This window comes from Haliotis asinina, chromosome 5 (genome assembly GCF_037392515.1).
Source record: "Haliotis asinina isolate JCU_RB_2024 chromosome 5, JCU_Hal_asi_v2, whole genome shotgun sequence".
Lineage (NCBI taxonomy): Eukaryota > Metazoa > Mollusca > Gastropoda > Lepetellida > Haliotidae > Haliotis > Haliotis asinina.
The window spans coordinates 28,502,811-28,519,188 of record NC_090284.1 but is presented as its reverse complement, the minus strand read 5'-3'; the positions used below and the strand labels follow the sequence as shown (position 1 = coordinate 28,519,188).

Genomic DNA, 16,378 nt, shown 5'->3' with positions numbered 1-16,378 from the left:
AACTAAACAAATTGTTTGGAAATATGGTGCTGATTGCCCCAAACTGAAAACTCGACATCACAGAAGTCATCTGTCATCCTCTGGGACCATTGCAATGGTCACTGGTAAATGGTGATGGGACACTTTCATGGACTTAAAAAGGCAAACAAAGCCATGCTAGCAAACCATCATGAAAGCAAAAGGTCTTAAGTTGAAACCACTCCCAAACAAAGTGATGTACTTCTTGATGCCATGACAATACTCCAGAAGCTTGATACTTTTGATGAGCTCTCAGATGCTTCTCTGTCCCAAATGCTTCATGATGGTGAAGACTGTCAACACGTAGATGTTGTGTTTGATGTTTACAGAGACAAATCAATTAAGGCTACAGAAATGCGTATTTCATGGCTCAAAGGAAGGAGTTTTAGTCACTCAAAAGAAACCAGGTTACTTGATCAACAAATGGAAGAAACTCCCTGCTTGTACCAAGGGCAAGAACAACCTCACCATATATCATGCTGAAGGGTGGAAGGAACCACGAGGCTTAGCAGGAACAGAGGCTAGACAGCAAGTCATTGTTTGCGACCTATGGCGATCATTGCATGAGGCTGATAAATGATGACCACCAAGTTGTGGAGATCTTGAAAGCAGCCAAGCAGTCATCAGATTGGAACCAGAGCTTGTATCAAACTGGTGGATGTAAGCAACTTGACTCTGCTCTCAGGGTAGAGGTGTGTTGTGCTCTAGTTGGATTACATGCATGAACGGGTTGTGACTCAGTAAATGCTCTGTCTAGGCAAGGAAAGTTTGAGGCTTTGGAAATAATTCTCCAGTACCGAAGGTTTAGGAAAGTATCAGTGAAATTTAAAAGCACCTGGAATCTGACAGTGGAAAACTTGAAGCTTTCTAAGTCAATGAAATTCACTAACACATGTTTTATTGTAGAGAAGGTGATGTTAAATAAGGAGAGTTGCTGCCTTCTGCTGATGCTCTCCTCCAACACACAAAATGTCCACGAATTTAGGGCAAATTGTATTTTTACATACATTTTTCCCAATATAATCATGCTGAACCCCTACAAATTACATATCAAAATGTGTGAAATTGAGTACTAAAAATGTTTTGCCCCACATTTATATGCCTAATGCTTACAGTTTTAGCTGTAGCACAGTTTTTGTAGACAGATGATTGGATTCAAGAAAATGACCACCAAAAATGCATTTATCTGGGCATGGAAGGTGTCATCATGTGATTTCATAAACTCCATACCTTAAGCTATATGAAAATCATAGTGACTGTTTGCCCCTCATTTTGGTAGTCAACTGTGAAAAAGTATTGACATAGGAAAAGAAAAAACAATCCAACAGCTCATGTTGTGCTTTACCACACAGCCTGGTGTTTAGATGTCTGCTGTGATCCACAAGTAACTTACTGGACAAGACCGGCCACTTCGTCCTCATACAAGTAGGCTGCATTGTATTTTATGACATTGATGAGCAGAGACAGGAAGTTGCTGATGTATCCGGCTGATATCACCTCGGACATCCACTTCAGCAGGAAGGGACCTGCACCAATATAACAAGAAATGCCACAGTCACAGTACATTTTTATCAATTTAGGTTGTGTTTGCACAGAATTAGTTTTGCTGTGCAAACTATTGAATATGGTACAACATGAATGAATCTTTTATGCAAATTTAGCAGTTTTATTTCAGCCTAATTATAGAATTCCTTAGAATGCCCATGACACAGTCAATTTTTTTTATCCCTCGACTTGAAATGCAGCTCTTCCATGATGTTTCAGGATGTTATATATTAGTTCACATAGGATGACTGACCCTGTGACAGTGCATCCAGCCATGTTTACCTGTGTTAACTTTCCTGCCATTTTTATTCACTCATAAAACAATAATTATTTCATATTTACTATGGACAAAAAATAAGGGAACTAAGAAATTGAATGTAGCAAACGTTGAGGTGAAAGGGTGCATTACCACAGTGTTGCACCCGGACAGATCATCCAATGAAAATGAAATTTCACATGATGCATTACCAACACATGATGCATCTGCACACAAAAGATAACCTCTGTAAATGCACTGGAGAACTCACAATCACTCATGCAATAGAGCTGAACATGTGCGGAAAAATTCCTCTGAGGCAGAATAAAAAAATAATGTAATTTCAGAACTCACAATCACTAATGCAATAGTGCTGAACACATACTGAAAAATGCCTCTGAGGCAGTATCTCAATGAACAAATTAAATGGAGAATTGAATTGTGGGTATGATTGGGGGGGGGCACATCATTGTGTCAAGGGTAAATAAGTATATAAGTGTAATTTCAATTACGGTCAAATAGGTAGGGTTGCAATGAGACCTGGTGTGGTAGACCAAAATCAATGACACCACGATTGGATCGTCTCTTTACATTAGTGGCCCTATGCTGTAAGTTCAAATCAGCACCGGCCATCAATAGGGAATTCTGTACACTCACTGGGTGACGAATTTCACACTCGACTGTTAACAAGAGTCATCACTGTTAACAAGAAGTTTTTGAGTCCTCAACTGATATCTCTACCGAATTTTACAGAAAAATATGGAATGGTTTTTGAGTTGTGCTCCGGAAACGAAGTCCATCTCTCCATTTTGAGACTACGTCCAAAACATTTCCATGGAAACCCAAAAAATGTGAAATCACAAAAACCTGTAAATAGCAAAAGGCACCACTTCAGGTTCTGACTGATATATCTACCAATTTTTGCACAAAAATATTGAACAGTTTTTGAGTTCTGCTCCGGAAACGAAGCCCACCCCACCATTAGACAAACACCAAAATGTTCATTGGAAAAACAAAAATAATATAAATGCCAAAAATCTGTAAATAGCAAAAGGCACAACCATAAGCTGAGATTACTATATCTATCAAGTTTGGTCTAAAAATATTGAATGTTTCTGAGTTATGCTCCGGAAACAAAATGACTACGGACGGACGGGGGACGGACCCGCATTACATGCCAGGGGGATAAAAAGTAATTTAGTTAGCCAATAATGAGCAATCAATCAATATATTGGCAGTTAATCCTTTGAAAGATGGGTGTTGTTTTTACATAGACACAGACACGACAGAGTGTATTCAGTATAGATTAGTAAAAGTACATACGTAAACACTACCTTTTGACAAACCCCCATTTAAATCCGCAAGGAAGTAAATAATCAATCAGCATGTTATCGGTTAATCCTTTGATCGATCCAGACACAAGAAATGCCAAATGTCGGGTAATCTAAGTGGCGTTACCACTAATTATACCTGTTATAAATTCATTAACGGAGCAGTAAGTGAAAGATGACAAATAACGTGTAGGTTTATACCACCTAACATGGATTACAACCTAGCGACACCAAGTGATTTTGACAGAATCGTCTAAGAAAACAATGTTTGTAACTCAGAAACTAGGCAAAGCAGGAGACAAAACTAAATGATAGCAGATTGTGAGAACATAGAGCTTTCAATTTTCACGACAGCTGTAGCGATTTCACATCTGTACAAACCTGTAAATGAAATAGTTTACCCCCACAAATGTAGATGAATTCTGCATAGATCTATACCTACTATTACGTCATGGAGAAATGCCACACTGATTGGTTGAAATTTTGTTTCTGGTTGAGAATTGTGCACTGTTGTCTAAAAGGTCGATTTAAGGTAATTTAAGATCGAAATGAGCAGTTTTAATGACGAGGATTCATTTATAACGATGTCAGTGAGTGATTTACGCATTGGCACCCCCTAGAGTATATGTGATCTTTAACAACCTACCAGTCTCATCTTCAAAATCATGTAGATTCTTGCCATTTTCACTCAAAACCTTGAAGAGATCTAGCCTACAGAATGAAAGAAAAACAGAATAGATTGATGGTACTTCTAAAACAGATTGATGGTACTTCTAAAACAGATTGATGGTACTTCTAACGAGGGTTGGCTGAAGAGTTCTCAGCCTGAGTGGTTTTTCCCCACCAGGTAGAGACAGGTGTTTGCCACCAAAGAGGACAATCATTTAGTGAATCATAGACACAAGAACTACAAACGTACTAATAGTTTTATCTCAACTACAGCTCTTTTGGTAAACCTACCCTCTGAAATCATCAGAAATGGACAGAACTGAATACAGGGCAGTCATCAAGTACTTGCAAAAGAAAGGGATGTCCCCAACACAGATACATGCTGACATGGTCTCCACTCTAGGGGATGATGCTCCTTCATTTTCCACAGTAAAGAAGTGGGCTGCAGAATTTGAGCATGGCAGACAAAGCCTTGACGATGACCCACGCTCAGGAAGGCCTTCAACAGCAACCACTCCAGAAAACATCACGCGAGTGCTCGATATGTTGATGGATGATCGACGATTGACTACTCGACATATTGCTAGTGTAGTGGGTATCTCTCATGAGAGGGTTGAGCATAATATCACCAACGAATTAGGAATGATGAAAGTTTCATCCAAGATTTCATTCAGATGGGTGCCAAAGCTCTTGACAGCAGAACAGAAACGTGTCAGGTTCCAGACGTACCTTGACAATTTGCGTCGTTTTGAAGCAGATCCCGATGATTTTGTGGCACGATTTGTAACCATGGATGAGACCTGGATACATCACTTTCAACCAGAAACAAAACTACAGTCAAAACAGTGAAAGCATCCTGATTCACCAGCTCCGAAGAAAGCCAAGTCTGTTCCTCCAGCTGGAAAGGTGATGGCATCAGTCTTTTGGGATTCCAGGGGTATTCTGCTCATTGATTATCTTGAAAAAGGTCAAACTATCAACGGCAGATACTATGCTGATCTACTGAACCAGTTGCGAGAAGCAATCAAAGTCAAACGACGAGGGATGATCGCTAAAGGTGTCCTCTTCCACCAAGACAATGAGCCTGTTCACAAATCGGTGGTGGCCATGTCAATAATCCGCGATTGTGGCTTTGAACTCATTGACCATCCTCCTTATTCACCTGATTTGGCTCCTTCTGACTTCCACCTGTTCCCCAAAATGAAAAATTAACTCACCGGTCGCCATTTTGCAAGTAATGATGACGTCATTTCCGCTGTGACTGATTTTTTAGGGTAGCTGAAGAAGATTTCTTCCTGACCGGGATTCGGGCCTTGCAGCATCGCTGGCAAAAGTGTGTGAACTTGGAAGGGGATTATGTAGAAAAATAAATTACAAACGTGGACTTTGTAAATTTTTTTTCACAGTGAGGCTTAGAACTTTTCAGCCAACCCTCATACCACAGATTTCCAGTGCTTGACTGAACTCTCACATATCAAACTAAATTGACATATGCTCTCAAAATATCTGTCTCACACTTTAAACAGAAGTAACTGTAGCTACGTCAAGAATGAACAGACATATTCACCCAATAGAACTGAAAAACTATAAAGCATAAAAAAACTTCCTTAGAACTGTAAAACCTTATCACTAAATGTTAACACTAAGGTGGTAAAACTTACTTTGCAATCTTGAATGTCAATATACTACAGTTCTTTAATGCTGCATGAATCTACATGTATTCTCAAGACAATCAGGGAAGCTTATTCATTATCAAATGAAAAATGTCAGCTTCATTCCATTCTGTTCACAATCACAAGACGGAACTAACATATTCACAAAAACAGAATACTTTTCACAGGATTCTTTTTTGTGTGTCTTTTTTTTCTTATTTTTGTGATTTTGTAACTCAGTTCTTTAGCTTGGACATCTCTGTCTGGAAACTGTACCTGTGTGAGAGATCATCAGGACCTGTCAAAGCCTCGATGACCTTGAAGAAATGCCCTCTTAGGATGCCAAGATTCTGCAGCTGGATGGGAACATGCGTTAGAAAATCAGCAACAGAACTGCATCAAAAGCCTCATGTACTACTGCTATGAACTGATCACCTTAAACAATCTGTTGATGACAAAATAACAGTTAGGTAAGATGGCACTAACTAATTATCTCACACAAATGAGATAAAATGATTATGATGAAATATATACATGTGAATGCGTTCTTCCAGTCTCACATGTCCCTATCCCTCCTGAAGACCATTAAAGGTCTGTCTACAACTTACCTGTCCCTCCTAGAGATCATTAAAGGTCTGTCTACAACTTACCTGTCCCTCCTGCAGACTATTAAAGGTCTGTCTACAACTTACCTGTCCCTCCTGCAGACTATTAAAGGTCTGTCTACAACTTACCTGTCCCTCCTGGAGATCATTAAAGGTCTGTCTACAACTTACCTGTCCCTCCTGCAGACTATTAAAGGTCTGTCTACAACTTACCTGTCCCTCCTGGAGATCATTAAAGGTCTGTCTACAACTTACCTGTCCCTCCTGCAGACTATTAAAGGTCTGTCTACAACTTACCTGTCCCTCCTAGAGATCATTAAAGGTCTGTCTACAACTTACCTGTCCCTCCTAGAGATCATTAAAGGTCTGTCTACAACTTATCTGTCCCTCCTGCAGACCATTAAAGGTCTGTCTACAACTTACCTGTCCCTCCTAGAGATCATTAAAGGTCTGTCTACAACTTACCTGTCCCTCCTGCAGACTATTAAAGGTATGTCTACAACTTACCTGTCCCTCCTAGAGATCATTAAAGGTCTGTCTACAACTTACCTGTCCCTCCTGCAGACTATTAAAGGTATGTCTACAACTTACCTGTCCCTCCTGCAGACTATTAAAGGTCTGTCTACAACTTACCTGTCCCTCCTGCAGACCAGTAAAGGTCTGTCTACAACTTACCTGTCCCTCCTAGAGATCATTAAAGGTCTGTCTACAACTTACCTGTCCCTCCTGCAGACTATTAAAGGTATGTCTACAACTTACCTGTCCCTCCTAGAGATCATTAAAGGTCTGTCTACAACTTACCTGTCCCTCCTGCAGACTATTAAAGGTATGTCTACAACTTACCTGTCCCTCCTAGAGATCATTAAAGGTCTGTCTACAACTTACCTGTCCCTCCTGCAGACTATTAAAGGTCTGTCTACAACTTACCTGTCCCTCCTGGAGATCATTAAAGGTCTGTCTACAACTTACCTGTCCCTCCTGCAGACTATTAAAGGTATGTCTACAACTTACCTGTCCCTCCTGCAGACTATTAAAGGTCTGTCTACAACTTACCTGTCCCTCCTGCAGACTATTAAAGGTCTGTCTACAACTTACCTGTCCCTCCTGCAGACTATTAAAGGTCTGTCTACAACTTACCTGTCCCTCCTGCAGACTATTAAAGGTCTGTCTACAACTTACCTGTCCCTCCTGGAGATCATTAAAGGTCTGTCTACAACTTACCTGTCCCTCCTGCAGACTTTTAAAGGTCTGTCTACAACTTACCTGTCCCTCCTAGAGATCATTAAAGGTCTGTCTACAACTTACCTGTCCCTCCTAGAGATCATTAAAGGTCTGTCTACAACTTACCTGTCCCTCCTAGAGATCATTAAAGGTCTGTCTACAACTTACCTGTCCCTCCTGGAGATCATTAAAGGTCTGTCTACAACTTACCTGTCCCTCCTGGAGATCATTAAAGGTCTGTCTACAACTTACCTGTCCCTCCTAGAGATCATTAAAGGTCTGTCTACAACTTACCTGTCCCTCCTGCAGACTATTAAAGGTCTGTCTACAACTTACCTGTCCCTCCAGGAGACCATTAAAGATCTGTCTACAACTTACCTGTCCCTCCAGGAGACACTTCAGGAAGTGCAAAGCAACTTGCCGACTTTCTGTGTTTACTTGAGGTTGAAGGAGATCACTTATGTTCTTCCATAGTGCCTCTATTGCATTCTGCAACCAACAGTAAGGAGTCAGAAATACATTCTTAAACTCTACACACTGGAGGAAAGTCCTTATTTATATTGACAAATATAACAATAGTAAACTGTGAAATACTACCTCTGTTACATCACAGCCATATTTTAGTGCTCATGTCAAGTCACCAGCATGTTCATTGTGTAATGATCCAGCTGAATGTAATGCACATGTGGCTTTGTCATTGTCAATATGCCAAAGATACTTGGACAAAATTTACTGAATGGATTAAATGATACAAAGAAAATAATATATATTTAAGCAATGAGAAGCAAAGATTTATAGGCAAACATAATAATCCTCTTAATGTGTTGATAATAACTGAAATTTAAAAATACAATACATTTTCTAATTGTAGCTATGCTAACTTTCATTCTTTTTGGTCATTCTTTTTACTTTATAGAATTGTTATAACTGACAGACTATATATGTACTTTTCAAGTATGTGTACTATATCTAAAAGGTACACTTAGAATACTTTCAACTGGAGAACATGAAACTGCTCTAATGGAAATTGTTACATAATAATGGGATCTGTTGAAAGATATCAAATGGTTTTCGAGTTGTGCTCCAGAAATGAAGCCAATCCATCCATTTTGAGAATAAGTCCAAAACGTTTATATGAAAACTGAGAAAATACTAAATCACAAAAATCTGTACATAGCAAAAGGCACCAATTTAGGTGCTGACTGATATATCTACCAAGGTTTGCAGAAAAATACTGAACGGTTTTTTAGTTCTGCTCCGGAAACAAAATGATTACAGACGAACGGACAGACTGAGGATGGACAGACGAGGTGTCGACTATGACGAGCTTCCTATACATTTTCTATACAACTAACTGAAAATTGTTCCTTCTGTGACGTCACTGCAGGGCTCTGGCGACAGAGTTACGTAACCTGTCTTTGGTTTCGTGTGCGGGCGAGAGAGAAGCAGACGGCTTTTTAGCAACTTTTAAGCGCTTGGTATTAATTAACCACAATTCTTTTCTAAACAAGAGTCATCAGAAGATGACATATTCCCCTGGCCCCCACATATTTGAAAGGACAAATCATCCGACAGTTACTTATTGTGTTTTTAGACCAAGTGTGAATTGTTTCCATGGAATTCATAAAAAATATAAATGCCATATATCTGTAATCCGAAAAGGTCACCATTTCAAGATCTGTCTCGAATATCTGCCAAGATCTTTTGAAAGATATGAAATGGTTTTCAAGTTGCGCTTCGGAAACAAAGTCAGCAACATGTTCATGGAACCAAGAAAATAATACATCATAAAAACCTGTAAATAGCAAAAGACACCACTCTGGGGTCTGCAACACATATCTACCAAGTTACACTGACAGATATTAAGAAGTTTTTGAGTTCTGCTCAGGAAACGAAACACATCTCTCACGTTTGAGACAAAGTCTGAATGGTTTCCATGGAAACCAAGAAAGCAAGAAATCAAAAAACCCTGTAACTAACAAAAGGCACCAATGCAGCTTCTGATTGGTATATCTACCAAGTATTGCAGAAAAAAATGAACGTTTTTTTAGTTATGCTCCGGAAACGAAGCACATCCCTTCATTTTGAGAGTAAGTCCGAAACGTTTCCATACAAACAGGGAAAATAATAAATCAGGAAAACATGGAAATACCAAAAGGCACCACTTTGGGGTCTGTCACACATGTGTACCAAGTAGCACTGACAGATATTAAGAAGTTTTTGAGTTCTGCTCCGGAAACAAAACACACCTCTCACTTTTGACAGTAAGTCAAAAAATAAAATAAATAAAAAGAATGGTGTTCCGTTTATGACTAACCAGAAATCATTCATATGCAGTGGTAAAAAGAGGACCAAAAAATTGAGTTTAGTTGTTCTTTAATGAAGGGTGGGTCCATGGATTGTTGCACATCTCGTAAGGAGTTGGGATAAGGACAGATCGCCATCTTTGAACAGGTTCCACACTTTGAACACCTCATCCTGCCTTGCTGATGAGGACTTACGGACCTAAGCCTTCAGGCGTCCTTCTTGAATGAGCCTGGTCTGGAGGCAAAGGAGGTTGGCTTCTTGGTGTAGTTCTGGGACAAGTCTATACACCTGAACCGGCCCCAGCCGAACCAGCCCCAGGGTAACAGTAACAATGATTATGGTTTCTTTTTGTATAAAAAAAGACTCAACTGACAACACAGATATAAAAAGATTTAAATTCATTTGTTATATATAATAACCAGGGAGACTATATGTAGAGGGAGAAGAAACTCCCTGAAAAGCCCCTGAACCAGGGATACTCTACAACCTCTATAGAAGCTCCCTGCCTGAACGTATGCCTCGAGTCGTTACGTACCAGTATAGCCAATATGGCTACACATTCGTTTAATTTTTAGAAAGGAAACATACCCTCAGTTGAAAGAAATTTGTAAGTAATAGTGATAGTTTTATGACTTAAAAATGGTTACGGTGTATCTGAGGTGTGTGACAAATATGACATATCACCGATCTGTTCTGATCCGCCACTGAAATAATACATGTTGTTGTTTGACTGTTCCAAGTTATTGCTTCAAAACATCTTTCACATACACCTTTCATTCTTATGAGGGGTATATACTATCAGGCGAAATGTGTTTGCATGTAATAGTGATGGTTTCATCATCAAAAAAAACACGTTAGGGTGTATTTTAGGTGTGTGAAAAATGTTACATATTGCTGATTTGATCTAATCAGCCACTGAAATACTGCACTGCATTGTTCGAGTGTTTATAGTTATTATTCTAAAACTTCTTTCACATACACCTTTAATTTTTGAGAAGTGAATATACCATCAGGTGAAAGGTGTTTGCAAGTAATAGTGATAGTTTTATAATTATAGAAAAATTGTTAGGGCGTATGTGATGTGTGTGAAAAATATTACGATCTGATCTGATCCACCATTAATGCTGGTGATGCTTGAGGGTTATAGTTCTGTAACTTCTTTCCTTCTTGTTGATCTTAATATTTCTTGTTGATCTTATTATTTGACAAAACTGGAAAGGTGTTTATAACGCTTTGTGAAAATTTTACACTTTCTGTTTTTGAGGGATGTGTGAGTGTCAGTTAACATTTTGTTAATGTCCATCCCATTCCCCACCTGCAATAAGATATCTGAATTAATTATTAACGTAGACAAAAACGTCTCAAACTAGATGTTTTTAAAAGGACAGCTGATGTGAACATGTGTTGTAGCGATACTTTTGAGTTCTTAAACACGTTTTGGGAGGGATGGCCATGGTGTATCATTTATTTTTTCATTCATTCACATGTGCTTCTTCTTTTTCTTTATTTCTTTCATTCATTCACTTATAATTCTTGCTCTTAATTCTTACTATAATTCATTCACTCATTGTAAAATTCCGAATGATACAATAAACAGGCTGCAGTACTGTTAAACACAGCTGAAGTTGTGCAGGGAATGAGCCAAGTAACTGTTTGCGTTGGAGCATGATGAGGCACATGTTAATTAGTACAAATAGAAAAGAAAGCAAGGGTGTGACCTTTCTCTGTTATCCCTGCTTCAGCCAAGTCCCTGTGTTACTGCACATATATGGAAAAGAATACCGTCACTCAATTTAACTGTGCCAGTATTCTCAGAATCATACTCAGACATGACTACTGATTGATAATTTCTGCGAAAATATACCTCTATGTTGTCACAGCCAGAACATTACTAATCGGACATGTGGAATCTGGCATCTCGAGGGCCAGACAAGCTAAGATCAGCTTAATACCTAATTCTTCCTCTCTGTCATTACACTGGTGAAATGGCCACTTCAGTATTACTGGGGGTATAATGTCTTCTAGATCCACTGCCGTCACATGCAGTATTACAAAGTCATATCTGGAACACATGACACACTGTATGAGATCTTTTCCAGTTTGATTGTTCTTTTCTATGTTATGATGTTATGATAACCTCCAGTTATCTGATGTCATATCCACCTTTAAGAAAATGAAATTGGCATCAATTCAATCTACAAACCCATTCCACTCCACAAAGGTTAAGTTTGATATTGTGCAAGTAAACTTGGATTTCTGCTGCTAGCTTGGTAGGACTTGTTCAACAGTGTGTCCCACAATGCTGCACTAATTGCTGGAACCTGTATTTCAATGGATTTGCAATTCCCAAACTTTGTGGTGGAGATATGTGCATCATGGTAGCTGTCTTCTATAGCAGTCCTCAGTTATACGGCAATGGGACCATGGCAGTCTTTGTGTTACCTTTAGGGGACCAAGGCCTGCAGGTGATGAACACTTGTTTTCTGTGTCCCCTGACATCATAGTGACTGTTGGATAATGCTTCAGAGCTTTGACTGGACAGTGGATTATGTGGAGTCGAGGAATGTTCTTGTGCACTGATTTTCAAACAAAAATTGAGGAGGAATCGATACCATCAGATTTGCCTGTGCTGTACTCTGAGAAATCAGCATGAAGGAAAATGTTGTCAGCGCCTGATTCCATTTCACTGAATGATGGGAAAATTCCATTTTGGGAAAAAGTGTTTGGGTTTCAAAGACTTAATAAGTGAAGTGAATACTGAGTGAGTGCCTGTGAATAAATATAACCAGGACATTTAGAGTTAGGAAGTTTATAAAACATTGATAAATATATAAGGAGAAATTGAAGTTAAGTTAGGAAGGGTCAAAGTACTGGGAAAGTTCATTAACCAAGTAATCAAATTTTATGGATTCACTTTTCCCGAGGGAAATGGCGATTTCTCTGAAGTAACATGAAACTAAGACCTTGTGATCATACATGAGTAGGCAAATGGACATTCGGATACTAATGGTCAGTGTGTCAATAAAAGGGACATGCAGAGGATCAGAAATAATTTGTTCAAGTATCTTCTGGCGCCTACCAGTCTGAAATATTATTTGATATTTTGTCAGGTATGTCAATGTTTGGTTGATGGATGGCTAAAAGTTGATTAACGAAGATGTTTTACACTGGAAGAATTTGATGGTACTGATAAAGTCTTAAAAAGGGACTAATGAAAGTAACTAATTATTAAGATTGGGTATGAGTCATTTTTGTATGACGTAGGACATTATTTCGGGGGAGGAGCCTAAATTGTCACGACTTCCATTTTGTTAGTTGTCAGGTGAGTGGTGCGCGATTCTGGGCCCCACCGTTGACTTGAGAGGTTCTCTTCGTATATTGAGAGAATGGCTCAGATGAACTCATAGTATCAGAAGTTGTGCAAGAGACCAACAAGTTCTTCCAGGACATTGTAAACTAATGTCGTGTTTAGACCAGAGTCTAGGAAATATTTGAGGACTTTTGTTTGTGAAAAACTATAACCAAAAATAAAAGGACTTGAATGCCAAACTGGACTTATCCTTGAGTATACCGTCTAGCTACATCATCCCCAGACAAAGAGTGGAGGAAATACAGATTGCCTAGGGAGAAGGGTATAACACCCCGACACCCTCGGGCAACAAGTTCTCTGTACCGTGCTCAGACTTTCGTTCAGGAAAGTTTCCTGATGTTTGAATCACAGACTTACAACTCTTGAGGAGAGGTATGTGGGATGTTTCCATTTCCACCTATGAACATTGATGTCCTGGAAGAGACTACCGTAATTCACTGTTGGTAAGGGCACATTTTGCCTTTTAAGATTCATTGAACTCTCATTCCCGCTGACTATGAACACAAATTTTGTTCAAGGTAGGAGACTTATTGATCACAAGAGAGTGTGGTCACTCACAGAGCCGTGTTATTGATTTTCTCATGCGGGACAGCTTCAGCGGTGCAGAATCCTATAGTGGCCTGTTTAATGTTCATTAACTTTCTCTTGTGAACAATGACAGTTAATTCGTGTATTGTGAGACTGTGTTGCTAACTGTTTCCCTGTGACTGTTGTTAGTGTCAATTATGCGTTATACCAAGTCATGTCATCAGATGATGAGGGTACAGTAGTTAAGTTTTCTACACCCATTAACCGTGCGGCTGCCTCAATTGATCTGCCAGCAGTGTTGCCTAGTTTCACTACTTTATCTGATCCAATTGTTAGGTCTCCTATTCGAGACAGGGGAGCATCGTTCATTTCGCCAACTTCTCAGAAAGAGTTAGATTGTTTTGAGGAATCCATATGATGACAGCCAAACAACAACATTTAGGGTTATAATATGTAATAGAGGCTGGGTATTCCAGGAAATTATTCCTTCAAGTTACACTACAGTGAGGGACCTGGTGGTTTAGTCTTACCTCTTCCAACCTCTTCTTCTTCACTGTCTCACTGAGATCACGGATGGTCCGGATTCTGTTGTTGGCAGGACTCTCAGGACAGATCTCCTATAACATAACAGTCATTCAAAAACAATGCTCTATACATCAAAATGATTTCCATCAACATGATTGGACCAGATGATGGACAAGCCGATTCTAAGGACAGCAGTAATGTAGGTATATATATTTACATAACATTTCAGATATACTAATCTCATATGTCACCTCTTGGTAATCATGTTACATGTTTGCTGCCCTTTGGATTACGCTTGTTTTCAGAATATCTTCAGACTGTTGCTCCAGTCTTCAAGACCTGTGAAGGTCCCCTAGAACAGGCCTATAGCCATAAAAGGTGACTATGCTTGTCGTAAGAGGCAACTAATGGTATCGGGCTCGCTGACTTGGTTGACATAAGTCATCGGTTCCAAATTGCGCAGATCGATGCTCATGTTGTTGATCACTGGATTGTCTGGTCCAGACTCGATTATTTACAGACCACTGCCATATAGTTTGAATATTTCTGAGTGTGGCGTAAAACTAAACTCACTCACTTATCAGAGAAAGGGACGCCCCGGTCAAGAAGAATGTGCACAAGTGCCTACAAAGTTTTTGATTCATTAACCTGTGCTGTGCTGTCTCTAGGGTTTCTCGCACACCTGGCTGTCCCTTTCTCTACACTCCTCCCTCGTTACAAACAGTGAACTGTGTCAATATTTTTATGGTAGTTTGTTCAACAACTTTTTATTTTTGAGACAAAAATTCAACAAAAGCCTCACAGAGTTGGTATAATGTTTTAATTATGATCAGCTTTTCATTGAGTATTTTATGTTTATTATTGTCTTATGATAACTGCCCAACAACCCTTTCACTGCATGTATATTTTGAAGAATTAAATTCATCTTGTCACATAAACTATCAACTGCGCATATGGGAGACGCAGCAGAGATCACGAACCAGTCACGAATTCTGGGATATCAACTGAGTACTCATGGCAGAAAAACAACAACAAAAGAAACCACCAGTCCATGGAAATTGCTCCGCATCAGTGCCCCTTTAAACAGTTACCTGAATTTAAATCACTTGTTTTAGACATGACTAATGCAAGCCGCCGTTGCTTGTCCCTAGCACGTCTGTAAACAGACTGTGTATAGAGAGTAAATTCTGAGTTAGTCAATTCTATGCAACATTTACAACGATTATTAGTAGAACATGTGGGTTTGCACGTCAGACAAATTAAGTGAGGATCAACTGCCGACAGCCGCAATCTACACAGTAGACACGATTTCATCAACTGAGACTAAGTCTCAGTTGAAAAATATGTGCTTCATAAAGACACAATAATCACAAATTTGATAAGATATAATGCATATACAAATCCAAATACCGTATACGAGCAGAATTTAGTTAAAAGACCAAAATAGAGAAAGAACTTATTGCCGTATCAGGACCCTCAGGTGCCTCCAGCCACCCACGTCGAGCGATAAGGAGAGAGTTAAGAGTATGGCAGGTCACATGACTGTCTGCGTGAGAAAAAGGGGAGGCTACACGTGGGCGAGTGCATTTTACGTCCACTTCTTTTAGAAGGGAACTTCAAGGGATTTCAGGTATTTGACTACCCTCGCCAGGGAAGAGGAGATAAGCAATAAGCATGAGTCAGGATAAGGCAAAAATATGATAAATCACAAAAACCTGCAAATAGCAAAAGGCACCACGTTGGGGTCTGACACATATATCTACCAAGTTATGCTGACAGATATTAGGAACTTGTGGAGATGTGCTCTGGAAACAAAACACACCTCTCATTTTTGAGACTAAAGTCTGAATTGTTTACATGGAAACCGAGAAAATAAGAAATCACAAAAACCCTGTACTATGATGGAATGCACTAATTGTCATTCAACGATCTATCTGGCAGGCCTATACAACTGGAGATAGCCTAAACGTGAAAACAACATGCAACAAGGTGGATGAACTTCAAAAATTGTATTAGAACCAATGCAAGACTACATGTGGTTTGACATCGTTTCATCACAGGGGAATATTTTGCAAATATGTTCTACAATTTCCTAATGGTTATCAGGTAGTCATATAACAGAGTCACAACATGAACCTGCCTACAGGCAACTACAAGATACTTCACCCTGCCCTACCTACAACAACGAGGTAGCTACTCACTATCACAGGCTAACACAACACTCTGCCAGAAGTATTGACAACTCACGGGCAGCCTATGGAAACTTCCATATCATTCAACCAGTCATGAATAAATACGGTTTAACGAGGCAACTATCAGGCTATTACTATATAAGGATAGCCTAACTATTA

General features: G+C 39.3%; 1 protein-coding gene across 2 annotated transcripts in view; it reads right to left on the bottom strand.

Annotated features, from left to right (window-relative positions):
- LOC137283495 (tuberin-like) overlaps nt 1–16,378 on the bottom strand; it is a 141,600-nt gene that overhangs the window by 116,847 nt on the left and 8,375 nt on the right. For both annotated transcript variants that reach the window (XM_067815024.1, XM_067815025.1), the window contains exons 2-6: nt 14,033–14,119; nt 7,676–7,786; nt 5,748–5,827; nt 3,797–3,861; nt 1,412–1,544 (exon numbers count right to left, since the gene is read on the bottom strand). In XM_067815024.1, the coding sequence (XP_067671125.1) occupies nt 1,412–1,544; nt 3,797–3,861; nt 5,748–5,827; nt 7,676–7,786; nt 14,033–14,119 (476 nt within the window). The remainder of the gene's footprint in view (nt 1–1,411; nt 1,545–3,796; nt 3,862–5,747; nt 5,828–7,675; nt 7,787–14,032; nt 14,120–16,378) is intronic.